At 40.2% G+C, this 18,936-nt stretch overlaps 1 protein-coding gene and 1 long non-coding RNA gene across 7 annotated transcripts in view; one reads left to right on the top strand and one right to left on the bottom strand.

Moving 5' to 3' along the window:
- Positions 1-18,936, bottom strand: part of LOC107272987 (opioid-binding protein/cell adhesion molecule homolog) — a 73,712-nt gene that overhangs the window by 28,559 nt on the left and 26,217 nt on the right. For 2 of the 5 annotated variants that reach the window (XM_025090306.1, XM_025090305.1), the window contains exons 1-2: positions 3,529-3,684; positions 3,121-3,218 (exon numbers count right to left, since the gene is read on the bottom strand). In XM_025090306.1, the coding sequence (XP_024946074.1) occupies positions 3,121-3,218; positions 3,529-3,652 (222 nt within the window). In that variant the 5' untranslated portion in view covers positions 3,653-3,684. Of the gene's footprint in view, positions 1-1,960; positions 2,095-3,120; positions 3,219-3,528; positions 3,685-18,936 lie in introns of those variants that run through there. The other 3 variants (XM_015750739.2, XM_025090308.1, XM_025090307.1) reach the window with 2 other exon arrangements.
- On the top strand, positions 4,556-6,326 carry LOC112495135. Of its 2 annotated transcripts, XR_003061396.1 has the most exons (4): positions 4,556-4,656; positions 4,738-4,778; positions 4,918-5,529; positions 5,601-6,326. It is a non-coding gene; the product is annotated as an uncharacterized LOC112495135 (long non-coding RNA). The 2 variants fall into 2 exon arrangements; XR_003061395.1 differs by lacking the exon at positions 4,556-4,656 and having other exon boundaries at positions 4,659-4,778.

The following is an 18,936-nucleotide window of genomic DNA, read 5'->3' on the forward strand; positions in this document are numbered from 1 at the left end:
TGGGGGGGGGGGGGGTTCAGGTAGAAAGAAAGAAAAATTTTCGCGAATCCACTTTCGAGGAGGTCAAAGTGCTTCTTTGCAATTTTAATAAGGCAGACTTCGTATTGGTTAAAATGACAAGGGATGATAATAAATTGCATAGAAAATCAATTTTGAACTCGAAGATATTCGCACGCGAGAATTTCAGGTTGGCAATTTGTAAGGGAGTTACGTAAAGCCGTCATGAACTGTGGTTTAGGTGAACTAATCACGATTACGTTTTTTATACGTTTTACGTGGAATTTCAAAAATGACTGCGAGCTGTTCACGGACGGGGGGGTTAATAGTGGAGGAGGGGGAGGGCTCGGAGAAGACTTAAGGAAGTAAATGGCTCTGGCATGCGACATTGCATTCCCGCACGGCACGCCATCGTCTCGAAAGTGTTTCCCATATTTTTCTAAATGAATTTTGTTTGTCCTCGAAGAAATATACCGACTATTCCGTAATAGCGGTTGTAGAACGCAGAAAGGGGGTGGTGGGGTGTATTATATTAGGAGACGGGTAGCTACTGAGGGAGTTGGTGGTTACGCTTGGTGTAATAAAGTTTCACGCCACGCTGTCATTTAAAGCCTCGCAAATCTCTACCAGGCTGTCCGTAACAGCCATTTTCAATGTTACCACAGTCCCAAGGATAGAAATACTTGACTGTTTGTTCTCGTGATGGAATTGCGTGTAAAAAAGATGTGAACAAAAAATGGACGCATTCAATTGAAATTACGTGATTTACTACTCCCAATAACGGACTTTCACGATGGGCAATTTGTGACTGAGGGGTGTATGCTTGTGAAATAAAACAGAGATTTCGAAGAATCTCGTGATAAAGCATTTTATTTTATCAGATAGATATGTCTATGAGTACTGCGTGATATTTCGTATCTTGTCTTTGAATTTTTTGTGGCTTTGCTTCTAGGATGACGTTAGGGTGAGCACTTTTTTTTATTTCCACAAAGTACGTAGCCTGGGATATTCCATATATCGTAAGCAATTTCAGTTCGAAATAGGAGGTAAAATACGTTTGAGTATATATATAGTCTAATAGTAAAAACTGCTAGATTTTTTATATAGATATACTTGTTTCCATAGTAGAGAAAAAATATTAAACTATTCACTTTTTGCGGATAGCTAGGATATTTTTCTGGATTCATGAATGCTCTGTGTATATAAAATGACAAAAATTAATCTGGATGACAATTATGGATATTCGAAGGTTAGGATGAAATCTCTGAAGAAAATTGAACGGAAGAAAGTTACAGTACAGATGCAGAAAGTGCAGCTTTATTCCCTTACTCGGGCGCGGTGAACATATTTAACCGTAAGTATACACTGCAGAGAATACATAAAATTCCAACAATAAAATGTTCTTATCTCCGTTCTTTTATTTGCGCCGTACAACTACGCTAAATTCCCGTTTTTCTTAGAAAGTTCGAAAATAAAACAGGTTGTGCATAAAAGGGGTCCCAAGAAATGAAACGCAAGCACAAGGTTCGTCGGTCACGGGAATACGGGGCCAAAAAGTATTTCTATCGTGGCACAAAGAGAAGGGAATTCCTCCAAATATTTGTGTAAAGCAGTCACAGGCTAAATTTATAAATTCTGCGCCGACGTCACGATTGTCAAAATCCTTCGAAGCATTTGACAAGCGCACGACATCGTTAGCTAGAAATCTATTAGGGCATCGACGAGTCACGCTGCATATGCTCACTCAACATTCCAGGGATTCTTCGTACCGAAGGAAATTTCAAGAAATAAAGATGAGCGAAAGATACCACTTCGCGCGACAAGATAAACAAGAAATGCTCGATGAGCAGCCAAGCGGCTGGAAAATTCATAAATCTTAAAGCCTCAAGTGGTAAAATGCACAATCAGGGTACATAGATCCAAGAATAAGTTTCACGAAAACTGTCAAAGGTTCATCACTTACCGGAGAAAGATGCTCGAAGTGACACTTTTGTAGGTTAAGATGAAACAAGGAAAACGTGCAAGCATGACACAATGACCCGCGTCCCGTGAGCCTTGACATCGGAATACCCAAGCTTAAACCGACGCACTTAACCTAAGCTACGGTTGCTGTCAAGCTCATCCCGCGACGTGCCACCCTTATTTCTACCTCATATTCCACCCCCTGCCCACCCATTCTATCCACCAACCATTTCTCCACCCCTTAACCTTTCACCCTTTCTCTGTAGCTCACATGCTTCCTCACTTCTATCCTTCCTTCTGTGCTTTCGCTATGTCGACCTTCCATGCGGAACTCAAAAGACAAAACGCCTCGGGATTTAACGTCTGCTTCACGCTCGACTTCGTCGCACTTTCGTAAAACAGATATGCTCGTACTTCATTCTCTGATCCTCCCTCTCGCTACGCCCTCTACAGACCATCCTGACATCTATTCGTAAGAGAAAAAAGAGCTGCGTGGCAACGGTGACCCTTCTGGGGATTCACTTGCTCCGAGGATAAGAACAGGAAATTACTTGCACCGTCAAATTTTATAGGGAATCGTTAAAGTAAATATCTTGATATTCCTCGATATCAGAAGAACGGGTCTTAGCTTTATTTTTACATTTCTCTTAGTTTTCTGTTTTTTTAGTTTTTTTTTTTAGTGATGTTTGTGATTCTTTTGTACGTAGCACTGGATAATACGGGCACGTATTTAAATTTTTTATGAATGTAGTAATAAGGATAATAATGTATGGTTATACTTAAATCTCTTTTCATTGTCCCAGAGTAATTTCTCTCAAATGCGTACACTCAAGTTGACTACTGTGACTAATTTCATTGCTAGGGAACCTACGGATATCTGGTACACAAAGGAACCATAATTCGAGTCACGAAATACGTTCTCATTCGGTTTAAGTGCGAACAATGCGATCTCAACAGGCGTTTCTATGAAACGAGATACTAAATTGTAGTTTGTTGAAAATTCTGTCGGTGACATATTAATATAATTGCTATTAAGTCGTGCCATTGTAGAATAAACGCACTAATGTACATACATACGTTCCATGCGATTAAAGTAGCATTAAGGACTATAACATTATCAGGAGGATATTTTCTGAAAATTATTAGAAAATAGTTATTTACCTTATAAACAGAAAGATTCTCGACGACACAAGCCAGCACTGCTTCTCTTCCCACGGAAACTGTCACGTTTGATATTGACATATTAAATACCGGTCCCTCTGAAAGCAACAACAAGTTATACAAGTTTAGTAAACATTTTTAGGATGAGAAAGAAAACTTTACGGACAGTCGAAGAATCGTTTCCGATATAATAGTGGGAAATAATTGCCTCATGGACAGAAATAAATTTTAAAGAGAAATAAAAACGTACCTCTAATAATATATAAGTGAGGGTGTTTAATGGGAAATAATGTGGACTTTTTTGTTACTGTTTTTACAGGTCATAAGTAATAATTTTTTGAATATTTTATTTCCATATTGGTTCTCTCGACTGCACTGGCTTTAGTAGTAAAAAATTGTTGGCTATACCTTTGGCCATATGACCGACAGTATTGCCATCTGGCGTCAAATACTGGAAGATCCTTCTAACGTAAAACTGTGAGTTTGGGATGGAATACACGGGCAATTTTATGTACTGTTTGTATCCGTTCATTTTGCTGTATTGTTCGTGAATATAATTCTCAATTGATCATTACTTCTGTGAAATATGTGCGTACGTTGGTTTTAGTGATTACTTTATATGTATATAAACTGCCATTGAATAGTGTCGCCTAACCTGACAGCCTAGGAAGATCGACGAGATCAATGTGAATTACCAACGTACTTTATCGTAAGTTTGCTGCACATAATAATTTTAACTAAACGGATAAGTAGCCAACGCGTTTTACATTTATATAGTTTCATGAATAGTTACTAGTTTATATTACGAACGTCATTCTTCACTCTGCAAAGTGTCATAAAATGTTTGTACCCGTGAAAACTAACATGGCCGCAAGAGGTGTACAAATCCGATTAATTCGTAAATGTTTTATACACCAATTTACAAATGTCGAGAACAATGTAAATTTCCAAAATTTATTACCGCATGAGGTAATTTTACCAAAATTCCTTTCTGTGTAATATCGGAACAGGCGTGTCGCGCTTTTGTGCGTAGGAAATCAAGTGAATCTTTCTCCATACATGAGACCCTGTGTGTGCCAAGCGATAAGCATTGATCCCAATTACACATCGGCGCACGGGTCCGTTGCTGAGCGGTTCGTGGATTATAGACTCGATCCGGATTACTCGGCCGTCCACGATTGAATAGAGAGTCGATACATCTTGAATCTTTTCTCCTTTGTGCTTCGTTAAGAATAAGCCCGGACATAGTTCTTTTCGATTCAACGAAGCGGATCTTACGTAGCTCTCTGAAAAGTCGGAAGAAAAAGCTTGGATCTGTTCGTGGCCGTTGAAATAAGATAGACCGTGCCAGGAATACCAAATGGGAGTTTCGAACATACTGAAGATGGATACCAACCTTACACTCGGTATACATTTAACGGTTAAAGCCCGTGAAGTTGAAGCTGTTCAGTTGGATTCACAGCGGCAAGAGGAACTTTGAAGTGAAACATTCGTACGACGCTTCCTTTGAGAGTAAAGGACTTCGCACAAGACCAGGTAATCCTATTAAATATTACGAAGTGATTCGCCCTGTGAGAACGCTTAAAAATTATTGTTCAATTTCTGTGTGAACTGGAGGATATAGATTTCTATAGGGTCGCTTGAAAATACGTATGAGGGTAAGTATTATAAGTGACCTATAAAGGAACGTCTTGAAAAGGACGTGAAGGTTATCAAAATGTCATTTCAATGGTGAAAACACGTTCGCACCGTGGCGCCATTATTCGTCCTTAATATCTGCGCAATTTAATTCCCAAGGGAGAAGGCACAAAGCGTTTAGTAATTACGGAGGCGGCACCAGATGATCCGATGGCGGGAATCTTTCTGAATGACTCGAGAGGGAATTCAGGGAGACAGTGGATGAGCTCAGGTTTGGTTTGGATGAGTTATATATGCAAAACGTGGCATTGCGTGTGAGTTGACGTCAAACATTGTCCTTAGGGTAGGTAGTCTCAAATTGAATTCAATTACATGTGAATTTGACAGGTGACAGGTGCTTGTGAAATATTGCCAAGGAAAATATCTATTTCGACGGGATAAAACTTTTGCAGAGTTCAGTCTGCTTCAGGAAAGTAACTGCGATATATCTGTATAGATATACATGGAAGTGAAAAAGTATCCCGTTAATAATAATTAACTTCGGGAGAACGATGAGGTGGAACTGTAATTTAATATAGTGGGGAACAAGAGAGGACGTACACGTTCCCTCCAGTTTCCTCAGAAGTAATCCATCAATTACTCGTGACGCAGCAAGTTGAAATCTCGCGCCATCGCCACCGAAAGGAAAATTGCTTCAGTAACGAAGCATCGACCGTTGCTAGTGTAACTAGTCAACGATCTACGGCTAATATTCTACGTGCTGGTATTGAGGTAAGGAGAAAAAAAAAACATTAATTTGATCTCACCATTAAAACTATAGTCATTATGGAATATTTTTTCAGCACAGGATTTCATAGACTTTCAATACTACGCAACCCGCCTGTAGTTCAGGTCAGTTCAGAGATATAAGCTGGTGCAATTGGAGCGTTGGAATTAAACAAGTAAATATTAGTGATCGATGCGAATTTATTGAGTCCATCTGCAAAGTGAGAACTGCCAACCATTATTCTAAGTACTTGATTCCGTTCGAACAGAGATGCATGAAGTCTGCACTCTATCATTATAAGAGTTCGATAGTTCAGATCCGATCGACGTGGGAGGAGCCATCGCATGAGTGCCAGTGAGTGATTGGCTGTGGTATGAGAGATGGGATTATTGTATAGTAAGATCAATCAATATCGAATGCTCAATCGGTCATTAAACTTTTGTCACAATGACGAAGTGTCAGTGTATTTATTTTATGATGTATCTACATAATTAAATAATCAAGATTTGTTTTTCTCTTGGTATGGTAACGAGGAGTTTAATTATATTAATAAGGGCGTAAATTTTCATTAACTTTACTTTTCGTTAAATCTGGCAGGTTTATTGTATCCGCTAGCGATATTGTGCATTTAGGAAATAATTTTCTTTCGGGCCAACAATTTTTTGCAGATAATTAATCAAACGGACTTTTATTATTAATGATGTATCCGCTGACATTGTCATGCCAAACGGTTAAATTAATCTGAGAATTTTAGCGGGCTCTGTGGTACCTTCCTATATGATTGATATTTCACCTGCAATTAATTACATGATTATTAACTGTTGACGATGAGATTATTATTTTTGAAGAAAACAAGAAATAATGAAGGAAACTTCAAACCAGGAGAAAATATTATCAGTATACTAATTCCCACTAAAAAGATATATATTAGGATAGTTTAATTGTTTTTATCTGTTATCAGAATCTGTTACAAAGAATCATTTAGGTCCCATTTTAAACCCTTTGCTTTGAAATTTCAGGTGAAAGGATTTTTTTTTCTTTTCATCTTTCTCTCTGTCTCTTCGCATACAAGAATTATATCATCAACACAGAAAGACCACAGAGTATAAAAGTACAAGGAATAAACCAGAAAAGTCAGACGTTCAAAACTTCACCTTCCGTCTCTCCTCTACAAGACTCCACACTGCTCCCGTTGCATTCTCATTCTTTTGCTGAACAAACTGCAAGACAAACTCTGAAATTCAATGAATTCAGCACAGCGTCATTCTTCCAAAGAAATCTTAATATCGCTCAAATAATTTTCAAACTGCGCTTTTGATCAGCATTCAACGAATTTCACCACAAGCGTTATAATGGAATGACGTTTAGCCGCTATGACGAAAGTTTCAACAAAATTTACCAATTTTTGGTTTCCATTGAATACATCACACAAAGTACCCAAAGCGTGCACAGCGAACGTTGTAGTTGCCATAAAAGACTCTCAAATGTAAGCAAAAATTAACTCGTTTAGATTCGAATCCCTCGCCTTTATCCATTAGCCGAGTTGCGTTCCTAACGAACCGCTCGAGCGCGGAAGCTTGGAATTTCCAAAGGGAAGAAAGCAGAAGGAATTGCAGTTGGAGTTGCTCGAGTCTTCCGAGTCGCCGAGGTTAGGCAGAGTAGGACATAATTAAATGAACGACTCGAAGCGTTTTATACGCTCGGATTCCACTTCAATTAAATCACCAACTACGAAACTACGAGATTACAACTTGAATGTCTGAAAGCAGAGTTGACTATGCCGATCATTACCTGTATCTATACCTATACATGTATACATATTCTGTACCTTCATAATATGGATACCCACGTGTTCATACGAAGAGCGAAACTAGTCTCGTGGAAAATAATCCAGTGCCCTGTCCTATAACGGAAACCCTTTGGTACCAGCTTACTGCAATTGTGCAGTCTCTATCTGCTGTTAGATTAACGGATGGACGCTATGTATGTATGGTCAGGTAGAAACTGGTCGAGCAGATGATCGCGCTTCAATGGTACAGTCCTGGTAATTGACTCTCGACCACGACGCTGCTAATGCCTTAGAGATTCTGATCTGGTCATTGATACTGTTCTGAAATCAGTGTGTTACCTTCGGTGAAACGGGAGATCGATCATTGTAATAATTGATAAGTGACTGCACTAGGTTTTATTTGTTACGAAATTATTATGACTGGAAAAGAATTAAGTGTCAAGTCCGACCAACTTAGACTGGCTGGAAAAGTCCAGTACGTGTCTCGAATTCCATTCTGGTAATTTTACGCAGGGGTCGTGCATATATATTTTTTTATGCAAATATATGTGCATTTATTCATAACTCGCGAATGTTATATGCGAATTGTTTAACGTCGTAGTATGTTTGGCTATAGTCAGGGTACGTGACAGTCTGAGAATGTTCGTTGATGATTTACCATGGGAAATTGCAATATGAAATATATTTTTCTTTCGGAGTATGTTGTTTGCTGTCTCGCGATTTTTAATGAATAATTATTTAATAATCAAATCGGAAAAGCATTATTGTAACATCGTCATGATCCTACACTGAGATTCCCGCTAAATATATCACACGAAGATACGGAGCGTATAATTGTCACACGTGATCGGCAAATATTTGTGAGAAAACGTGGTGCGATCCAAACAGAGTTCGTGTCGCAATTCCATATGTCATTTGGTGCCCATTATCATTTTGATTATTCCATGCAATCACGGGACATGTACAGCTTTGATTTAACATAGCTCATTAACACCTTAATTCAAGTATCACGTATACCCGAATGCACTTGAGTCGGGTCTTTAAGTCAATTTCTAAGTTAATCCTATTGATTCAAAGAGAAGCTCTCTCGAATGTTCCACAAGTCTCATAAGTTCAACGTTAGGTACTCGGAGGTTCATTAGTGAGCAGTAGCTAGATGATTGCGTGTGTATATATATTATATAGGAATATTATCATAAATAAATGACGTTGACAAGCGCAAGAAGTAAGATTTTCATATAAATATTCTCAAGACACTCTCCCTTAATTTTCTCTCTCTCTCTCTCTCTCTACATGCCAAATGCCGGGTATTAGGGTATCTTAGCGAAGTTGAAATTCTCAGCGGCTTACAGTATCGTTATTTGTCATTATCATTTAAATGACGTGTATTCAGACAGTTCGTCGGTTTCGTCTTGGCCATCTTAAGCCTCCCTCGGTGTATAACGGCGTGGTGCGAGAAGATGAGGATTTTCTCGGTAATAACAATGACAATAGCTGATTTGCATGTCAAACCCCTAGTACGGATTCTGCCCGACCACACGCACGACCCACTGACTACCCTTGCGCCGATCGTATTTTCGCCACCCCTTTTAGCGCCCGCTCGACTCCGCTCGTCACATTCGTTCAGGAATCCTCCTGCCACAAAAGCAATCTCTTTCTGTTAATTAAACAGTAATTGATTCGAATACGAGTCCTGTTACTTTCGCCTAGTATTGTTCATTTGCTGATTATTAATGTTCTTTTGGTGGCAGGACCCCTGGAATAGCGGACAATGGCTATATATAGTTAGTCTGACGCACCCTGGATGAATTTAAATGTGTCAGTAATGTGTGAGTCTGTTGGTAGGATGGAGGGGAGAGAGGGTTTCGGCTTCGATCGGACTTTCACGTATTGGTAACATTTTGGTAAAAGCACGTATGGCACATGTGATACCACTGCTAATCCAACTTTAATGCTTACGAGTTAATGGAAGTTTAATTATATATCTATTACTCGGGTGAAATCGGCATGGAAAAGTTAATGAGTCGGCAACAAGTGTCAAATTTGTAACTTCGATATTGAAGATGAGATCGATACTTTATGCCATGTTTTATGTTACGTATATATATATCTTTATTGCGTAATTCATCGTAGAATAAGGTTTTGCTTGGGAGACGTTAAATATTATTAAATAATAGCAGTATCGAAAGAAGATATGAAAATTGACAGTTAAAGATTCATATGCTCTTTTCCATAGTATCGTAATGGCTTGAAGTACCCGTTGAAAATTTCAAGAGAAATTCTTATCCCTGGATACAAACAACGTTTCGCCATTAGACTTCGATCAATTATTCAATACGAAAATTCGAGTCACGGTGGACGCAGTGGGAAACTTTCATTCGAGATTTCGCTGTTGCTGTCGGAACGTTGAAAATTTTTTTCGAGGGATTAAGTAAAAACAGAAAAATTATTCCTTCCAACTTTTTCTAAGCCGTACTTTATGACGGTAGCACGTGTTCGCCAAGTAGACAATTCAAGATGGCGATATCTTCATACCGGCCAATATTAACTTCCATAGATTTTGAATTTGACGTTGGCCACCCGAGAGTTTTCACATGTACGACCAAATGCACTGTGACGTGTGTGTGGTCCATAGAGGAACGGCAAAATGGAATATTGGTCCCATGCTCCCTTTCGGCTAGCACTACCATATACTATATGGATCTAGTCTGCAGCACGCACAGAATCAGCTTGGGACACTAGGCGCTGTACCAATATCAATTACTTGCGGTGGTGGGCATCTCGCCCATGTGTCATCCCCTATTCTATTGGGAGCACAAACCCATCCTATTCGTACTCGATGCATTTGGGTTGTTTCGAAATCAGCCGTATCGCAGTGGATTCCTTCTGTTCGGTTGGTGGTCCATATGAAGATATCGATATACAGATCGACAACACATGATATCATATACCTATATATAGATAACAGCAAACTGGCGATGGACTGTTTTAGAAAATATTTTTTCCACATACAATTTTTTATGTTTCTTTAAATCAATTTATCTGTAAATTATGAACGCTCGTCCGACGCGTTAAATTATCACGGTGAAAATGTAAATATTTTAAAAAATAATTTTTAATAAAACCATCGGATAAATCTAGCGAATGTCATCGTTCCAATATCAGTTTGTTTTTCAGACTCATATATTATGGGTTACATTATCCTGAGATATTACGTAAATGATTATTGCATCTGAATCTATTTGATTTCTGCTTTTCTGCTTTCCCATCTTGTGCGCATACCTACAAGCGCACGAAAAATATGTCGAATCAGGTAAATAGGTGACCTTAGAAAATTCTCTGAAATCGAGTAAAATGGTTTGCCCTAAAAATAAAGCTTTTGAAACTTGATAAAACATCAAACGACGTAACGGGATTTAACGAAGGCGGAAAATCAAATGAAAAACCATTAACTTTATTTTCACGTAAACGAACCGTGACAGGGGTAAATCCACGTGAAGTCAGGTAAGAACGCGAGAGGTTATAGGGGATTCGCAATACATATATATTATAATTTTTCGTGAAAAAAGCTGCCACTTTTTTTTTTGTATAAATCATACCACTGATGACTGATTTCTCGACACAGTTCTGAGTGGCTGTTAAGCGTGGCTTCTATAGAGAAAAATTAATCATCCGACTGAAATCCAGTCTTATCTGCACGGCTAAGAATTTAACGAGTGAGAAGAGTCGGGGAGGCTGGAGGGGCTCCTTTCCATCTACCACCCCTTTATACCTCAGAACAACCTTACGTTACGTATAGATTACTTCTATTACCTGCTTTTATACCCCACGACCCATAAATCCGAGCTTCTCAAGTCGCGGGGTGAAATGCCTCGACAATTTGTCGAGTGTCAACGCTTCATAGTGCGAGCCACTTCGTCGCATGACTCAAGCCCATTCATTCTTTGTGTCTGAGATTGTATTGCTGGCCAAGTCTATACATTCAGTAGAATTCGCCCCGGAAGGTCTCTCGAACTTTGAATACTCTGAGTGATACCTAGGTACAAGTTCTAGCAAGGAACTTATATGACCTTTACTATATGTATATATATGTATATACATATAATGTGTTCTAAGCATTTGATTGAAGTAAGAGAAGGGATCATGGTAAAATTCACCCTTTCCCTAACAAAAAGCTTGAATTATCCCCTGATTCTAAACGAGGAACGATCGACGACCTATGACCTGGAAAATTGTTCTATTGGTTTTTCGTCAAAGCATACAGGAATTTGATGCTCGGAGCTGATAACCCGTTGCGATAGCTGGGCTCATAGATATTAAAGGTACGATGGAATCTGTGTAACTTTCATCTTTTAATTTGATTAAGTGCATTTAAGTTAACGGTGTCGTTTTTGCTTATCAGTTTTTAGCCAAATGTCACGACCCTGCTTATCGCTGATATGAGTACCTCGGAGTTTTCGGCTAAGGTAAATTTGTCGGATGTACTAAAAAGATATTGACTTAGGACACATATCGTACATGGAGCCCGACATAAATGGAGAAACTAGTAGCAAACAGGTGTCATAAAGCCCAGACGTGTGTCCACGGGTGAACGTAGGTGGGTCAAAGCAGAGACGTGACGGTCAAACGTGTTGATGCTGACTGTTGCCCACTGCTATATATGTATATATATATATATATATATAGTATATGCCTTCTATATCCAACTCTTAGTAAGATTTATGCTACCCTCGGTACCGCTACCTCGTGGCGCCTCCTGTATTCCAAACGCTCCAGTAGGGCCATATTTCTAGACGGTTTCAATGCCCGAGCAGGAGCAATCCAACCCTATGCTATTACACCAGAGTATCGTGCCAAGTTTACTTTTAGGCGAATTTCCAAAGTTGGTACCATTACATAGGTACGTCTGGTATAATCTGAGAAACTTGAAGATGAGGTCAAGAATCTTCGCGACAAGTTATATAAAGTTATTAGTGGTACAGGGGCTTACTTATATGACGATAGAACCTGAAATGTTTATTAGGTGGGATGGTTAATGTTACATGCGAGTATCGTCGACGAGCGTGTAGTCGAGTAAATAGATTTTGTAAAATAATATTAAATTCCGTTATTTAGTTGGATATCAATATACGTAGCTTAGCGGATCTGAGAAACCATGGGTAATTACTCGTGAATTATCGCATCGACTAGTTTGATACCCCAAGTTCAAAGTGCTCGCGTAAGCTTTGGAAATCTCTATAGTTACTAGGATGCTTAAGGATAATTGGAATTGAAGTTTAGATATTGCAGGATAGATATTTGATACTGTTATTATAGTCGTAGCTATTGTCCATTCTAGTATTATCTCAGCATTTAAGCAGTACGGTTATTGTTAATAGGACCAAGTGGCGCATAACGGAGAATAAGCGATGGGACTTTCGGTTTGTAAGGAAGATTCAGGTGGAAAATTGTAGTGAAATGAGTAATTTTTGAAAATTGGATACACGAATGATTTTAGGAGTATTTTCCAAATAAAATTCTTATACATTTTTCTAGCCTGTAAAATCTTTCTCCTCGAGACCAATCGCGCGATCCACGTGGATTCATTCGGTATTACGTTCGGAAGCTGGAGAACTTTTAAAGCTCAGCACGAAGAAGTTACACACATGTGCATAGGAGCTTTGACGATGCACTAACATTCCATAGAACGAATCCCTTCGCTATTTGCCGTAGGGATTGGTGAAAGCACAAAATATTGCACACCAGGCCAGATGATTCAAATAGGGTTTTCACTTTGCTCCTTCAGAAGATTCCAGCAAGAAAGAGGTATAGCTGTGACGTAGACATAAGGTTCAGGTACATACATCCGGTAACCTTCTTGGTAAAATGGTCGCGTCGATAAGGCTACGATCCATTTTGTCTTGTTTTTATTTCCACGGCTTTTCCAAGCTTTTCCTATCCTATCCCACCGCCTCCTCCGTCCCATTGAATTTATTGTCAGCCAATTCCAAGAAGAGCCGCGCACTCTTTCGCGGATTAGGATTGAAGACCTCAAAGCGTCGAACACTTTGGTATAGTGAGATTTAAGAAAATCCTTTATAAAAATTCTATTCCAAAATGATCCTGATGCAATTACCCAATTATTACAATTTTCGTATTTTTATCAGTCCTATCCGCGCGAGCCAATCGATCTCTTATCGTTATCATTAATTTGACAGGATCTGCTCGCAAGTTACGTATACCGTATATCCATAGCTATTCATCTACGACTCGATAACCCTTCCGCAGCCGTCCTATTAGCGAAAATTAATGTGCCGAAACTTCAAGTTTACCACCAGGAGCAATGGAAAATGTTGCTGCAGTGGTCCCACGGGACATGAATCATCTCCGGTCAGGCCGTGGCGTATACCTCTTCTCAATCCCCTTTCTCGAGGGAGGAGACCATTTCCAGAGTGCGCCACTGGTCTTTGTGCCCAAGTTTTAACGAGGAAGACACCAATCTACTTTCACGAATATATGGACAGTTATACTATAGGCTTTTTCGCCACTACGTTGGCTACGTTGTTATATATAATATATACTATATATATATATTTACGTCAGCCAGCGAGGGGTAGCACTCCTCGTTTCTACGTATTTGTTTATTATGCCATAAACCCAACGGATGAAAGGGAGTGTTTTCGTTATATAAGCCGGAAGACGTTAAGGAACCCGAATCCCCGAGGGTAATACGATTTCGGCAGTACTTCCGGTCTGTCCCATAGGAAACGTTGAACTTTTCAATGATTCTTCGTTGCAGCGGTGCACTTCCGCGGCTGAGAACTTCTCGAAATATAGACGTCGCACGTATGTATATACGTCGCTTAGCTACCAGAGACCAGAAATCGATGCGAGGAATTCGTTCAGAACATAAACGGCAGTTTTCACTAAGAATCCGTGAGAGGGTTCTCAAGCAGCTACGTTTAGAAACTGTTTGCATTCTGTGAGACAGTCTGCCCTACCCAGCACTACGATGCACAGGCATGGTCGTTGACCTGCGGAACGAGGGTCAGGAGTCAAGAAGACTTGGAACAGACAGCCTCAGTGAGATGCACGATCGGAAGCCTTGAAATGTTAATTGGGTATTATGCTCGGTACACACGTGTGATTAAAGAAATAATTTGTTCTATATCGATACCACGTGAGTATCGATTTGACCTCGTGCACAGGTCAGCAGTATAAAATGACACTAGGTTAACTCTGATATGAGAAGTAAACGAGGAATTTCCTGACGACGGTTAATGAGTCTCTCTCTCTCCCTCTCCCTCCCTCGTGAAGAAGAAACGGAGCCAGAAGTGGTACCGGGAGAAGAAAAGAGCAGAGGACTTCAGAGGGCTCGAGAGAAGACGAGAGGGAAGATGGAGCGGAATGAGGATGCGGGTGAGATGGAGAATGAAATCTAGGAGAGTAGGTACCTCGCTACGATAGCCAGCAGTGTTCCCGTGGGAATCGCGAAAACAATCTTATCTGTACACGCTGGACATTCGTGGGCGCTTTTGGGCTTCGACCGGAGGCTGGCCCAGCTTCCCTGGAACATTCACTGAAATTGTCGAAGCTCTCCCCAGCACTCATTGTCCCCCTTTCACTCCCCCAGGAGATTTTTCAGAGTCTTCGCTTCGCCAACTGATTCTCCAGCCAGAATACTCGCCTCTCTTTACACCAGATCAGACATCTCAATTTCAGCTGGTCTCTTCCGGGGAGGTAGCAGTAGCTTTTTAAATCGCGAGATAACACTGCTCAAATTATTAATCGGGTACCAATTTATCGATTCCAGGAATCGATATTGTTCCAGGAATCGAGTACAATCGAATCGAGGAGAGTCGTCAAATTAAAATGACTTGGGACTCGTCGAACACAATTCGTAGATGTCACATGGCCGAAGGGGGGTTGGAACGACTGTTAATGGGGGTGACAGATTTTTTGTTATATAATCGAAAACCGTTCGATCAATCGACATTTTGTTTCGAGTGACGCACTCTTTGACGCACGTGCTTTTGTCGCGTGTCGACCATCCAACATCACTCAGCCATTCCGCATTAATGTCATCTACACGATCAACAAGTTTCGTGGTGCATCTGTATGAACTTTTTTTTTTCGTATTTCAGGTTATTCTGTTTAACCCGGTGTATTCCACTATTTCTACCAGCCGTGCGGACAATAATCGCGAACAATTTTATGACAGGGATTAATGAATGAAACGGGAGAAACGATTGCAGCGCCATCGTTCAGTAACCTCATGAATATCTGAAAATCGATATTGGCGTATCGGTTAATCGATATTCATTCAAGATTACCACCATATGGCCGCGTGGAAGAAGATTTGACCAACGTATTGACAATGGACCACCCACAGTGCCAAAAGTTATGATTATTTCAAAGGGGTCGGGTACTGCGGGTACATTGACCCTTTCAATTCGGACCCAGGTAGAAGCGATAAGTTTTCAAATAGTTTTGTCGTTGGGAAAAGTTGAGATGGAAGTAAAATAGAATTTCGCAATGCAGCCTCGGTATAGGCGGGTATAGACGATCGGTAAGGGGGGAAGGAACCAAGCACTGCAACAGCTGTCAGATACTCCCATGCATTTATATAAATATAATGGTCTCAGTCAAGCCTCCCCCCTCCACCCTCCCTCTGACCTCGAGCAACTATGCGAACCCCTGCCCTCCCTCTCGCCCCTTCGTCCTATCAGAGATATACAGAACGTCTCCAATGTATTCAGGAAGATTGGTGTGAGGTAAACTAAAATATTCCATGGCAGTAAGCAAAGTTCCTGCGGAGAAAGATTCCGCCACCTTCTTCCTTTCTCTTTCTCGCTTTCGTACTTCCGCGCTCTCTGTCCCTCTTGCTCTCGCGTCCAATCCCCTTTCTTATGTACCCCTATTCGCGCTCTCTCCGTTCTCTCCTCGCTCTGCTTTGCCGCTCGGCTTCTCAACGACGTTGAGGCACAATATTTATTTTATATATTCCTCCTTTGCACTTGTTTCACTGATATTTACGCGCTGGCCAAAAAAGGGCCCACCCGTTATACGACTACTGATTCATGAATAATATTTTTTTATGGTGTATCAATTTTTTTTTTTTTTTTTTTTATCACTCTTAGAGAGTACTAGGATCTCGAGAGGGATAATTCTATTTGAGATTCTGTATATGTATATGGGTATATGAACGTTTATCGTATGTATAGATATATGCCTGGGGATTAAATTGATGCTATTCCGGATTCAATTTCGGTATCGGACCTGGGATTCTTTGACACCGGAGAGGGTGTATATATTTGCGAATATACGAATCGTGCGGTTGGACTATGGAAATGGGGGGACGGGGGATGAAAAAAATTGCATCCATTTTCTTGCAACTCTGGACCCGAGTACGGTTGCGTTGGCTAGCATGGCCGGACGAATATTTCTCTCCCCGGGGGTCGGAAGACGAGGTCTGGCGTGAAACTTTCTCACTAAATAAAAACTCAAAATTCTGCGCAATAAGTTTTACACGACGAGTCTGTTTACGGAAACCCCGACACGGAAAATGCAGGATGTCGGCCGTATCTACGTGACGCGTTCTTCTGCTGCGCGAGGATTAAAATTAATGTTTCGGCCGCTATTGTGTGACCGTACACACAGTTTTCGTAAGCATACCGTGTGCCGCGTTTTGAATCGGACCTTTTTTTTCGCTCTACGATTATACGCGTAGAAACGTTATATTTGATTTTATCGTAATTTTTTTTACCGATTGGTCGTTTCAATAAGTTGCCTCAATACACAGTAAAATCCGTTTTCATCAATGCATATACGATACATCGAATTTTTCATATGTACGTGAATATATCATACGGCTCAATCAGTAACAGTTCCAATCAGGGAGTTTAATTGAAATAGTTCTATTCGAAAAAACAGTTTTTTTATCACCAAAACTCAATATTCATTGACTAACGATAGAAATATCGTAGATGAACACTTTGAATATTTATTTGATCCATAAAAAAAAATTTTCAACGTAACAAACGCTTTGAAAAAATTTCGAAAAATACGATGCGTTTCACAGAAATGCACTGATGATATTTGATTAAATAAAATTCTCATAAATTTTCGTAACAAGTACTCGCTTCGTTGACACGTTCACGTAGAACGAAAATTTTCGTCCACCCGGTATACATATACATAGATTTGAATAAAATTCAACAATCATCATAATACATGCTAAAATTTGATCATCGATAAATTAAATTTCCAAAAATTTAATTAAAACCCTGTTTTCCACAGTTTACTACTTAACCGTGTTTCATTCGACTATACGACTGATGTGTGTGTACACGCGATCGGATTCGTTTACGTAAATCCAGAATTTTTCGACCCGGCCACGTCTGCGCAGTCTTTCCTGTTTATGCAAATACGTACAATAAATTGCATCCACATATGAATTCGTTACTTCCGGTCGGTTGCTTTACGTTGAACTCGACAGATAGGCCGGGACCCGGCTGTTAGGAGATTTCGGAAATTCGCGAGCGTACAGACTCTCATACTCAAATGTATATTCACGTGAAAACTGACATACCGAGTGGATACAAAGCGTTCGAAAACGTCCGTGAATATATTTCATGGTAGGAGCCAGTGTCTGTTTCCGGTTTGGCGCGCCGCAGATACTTTTTCCTCTTGGTTCGGTCCTCCCCCCTCCCACTACTACCCAACTTCACAATCACTTCGATCGATCCGATATCGATGCGCTATTTTGATGTCTCGACGATCCAGCCGTAGAGAATCAGTAGATACGGCACCGCATCGCCAGACCGGAACTGGCGCAGTCTTTATCTGACATCAGCATCGAATCACCAACTACAACTGGAATCGTTGAAATGAATTAGGCGAAACTTTGTAGACAGCAACTGCTGTTGAACCTCACGTGTATAAGGTAGGATATATAATACATATACATAGTAAGTATATACTAACTTAAATCTCTAACCGAGACAAGGGTGGGAGTACCGAGAGTACCGAGTGTAATGAATACTCCGCTAGTTTAGAGTAATAACCCAGCCTTGGGTATATACATATATAGTTACCCATATCCACGTAAGAGGAAGTGCGTACAAGTATGCCGTACAAGTTTTATGTATTCCTAGTTATTATCTACACAGTATATATATTGTTGTAGATAGCATTTAAAAGATTCAAGATTCTACGTTATTCTCTAACGATATAACTCACGTCCACGCGAGTAAGACAAAATAGAGTCTTAAATTAATTCATCGTCGAGACACCCTAGTTTTTTGGATGCTGGCATTTTTCAACATTTACCCTTAACGACTTTACGGAAATATTTACGAGAGACCACCCTCGGCGTAGAATTCGCCGGCACGCGAAACGACGCAAAGCCGATTCGCGACTCGCGCACGGAAATTCGCGGACCGGTTGCTTCCTGAACATTTTCGCCGGATCCCTTTAACTCACGTGAAATGGAACGCAGGTTAAGTAACGTATGAGGGCGTTATTCTCGCGGGACTAATCCGACGGATATATTAAGTTTACGGAAGGAGTATTTTCGGATATGCGTACTTACTACGCCAAGGCCTGTAAGGAGAGAGATCGTTCCGACCATCATCGTTCACGT

The sequence above is a fragment of the Cephus cinctus genome, unplaced genomic scaffold (genome assembly GCF_000341935.2).
Source record: "Cephus cinctus unplaced genomic scaffold, Ccin1 Ccin1_scaffold1343, whole genome shotgun sequence".
Classification (NCBI taxonomy): domain Eukaryota; kingdom Metazoa; phylum Arthropoda; class Insecta; order Hymenoptera; family Cephidae; genus Cephus; species Cephus cinctus.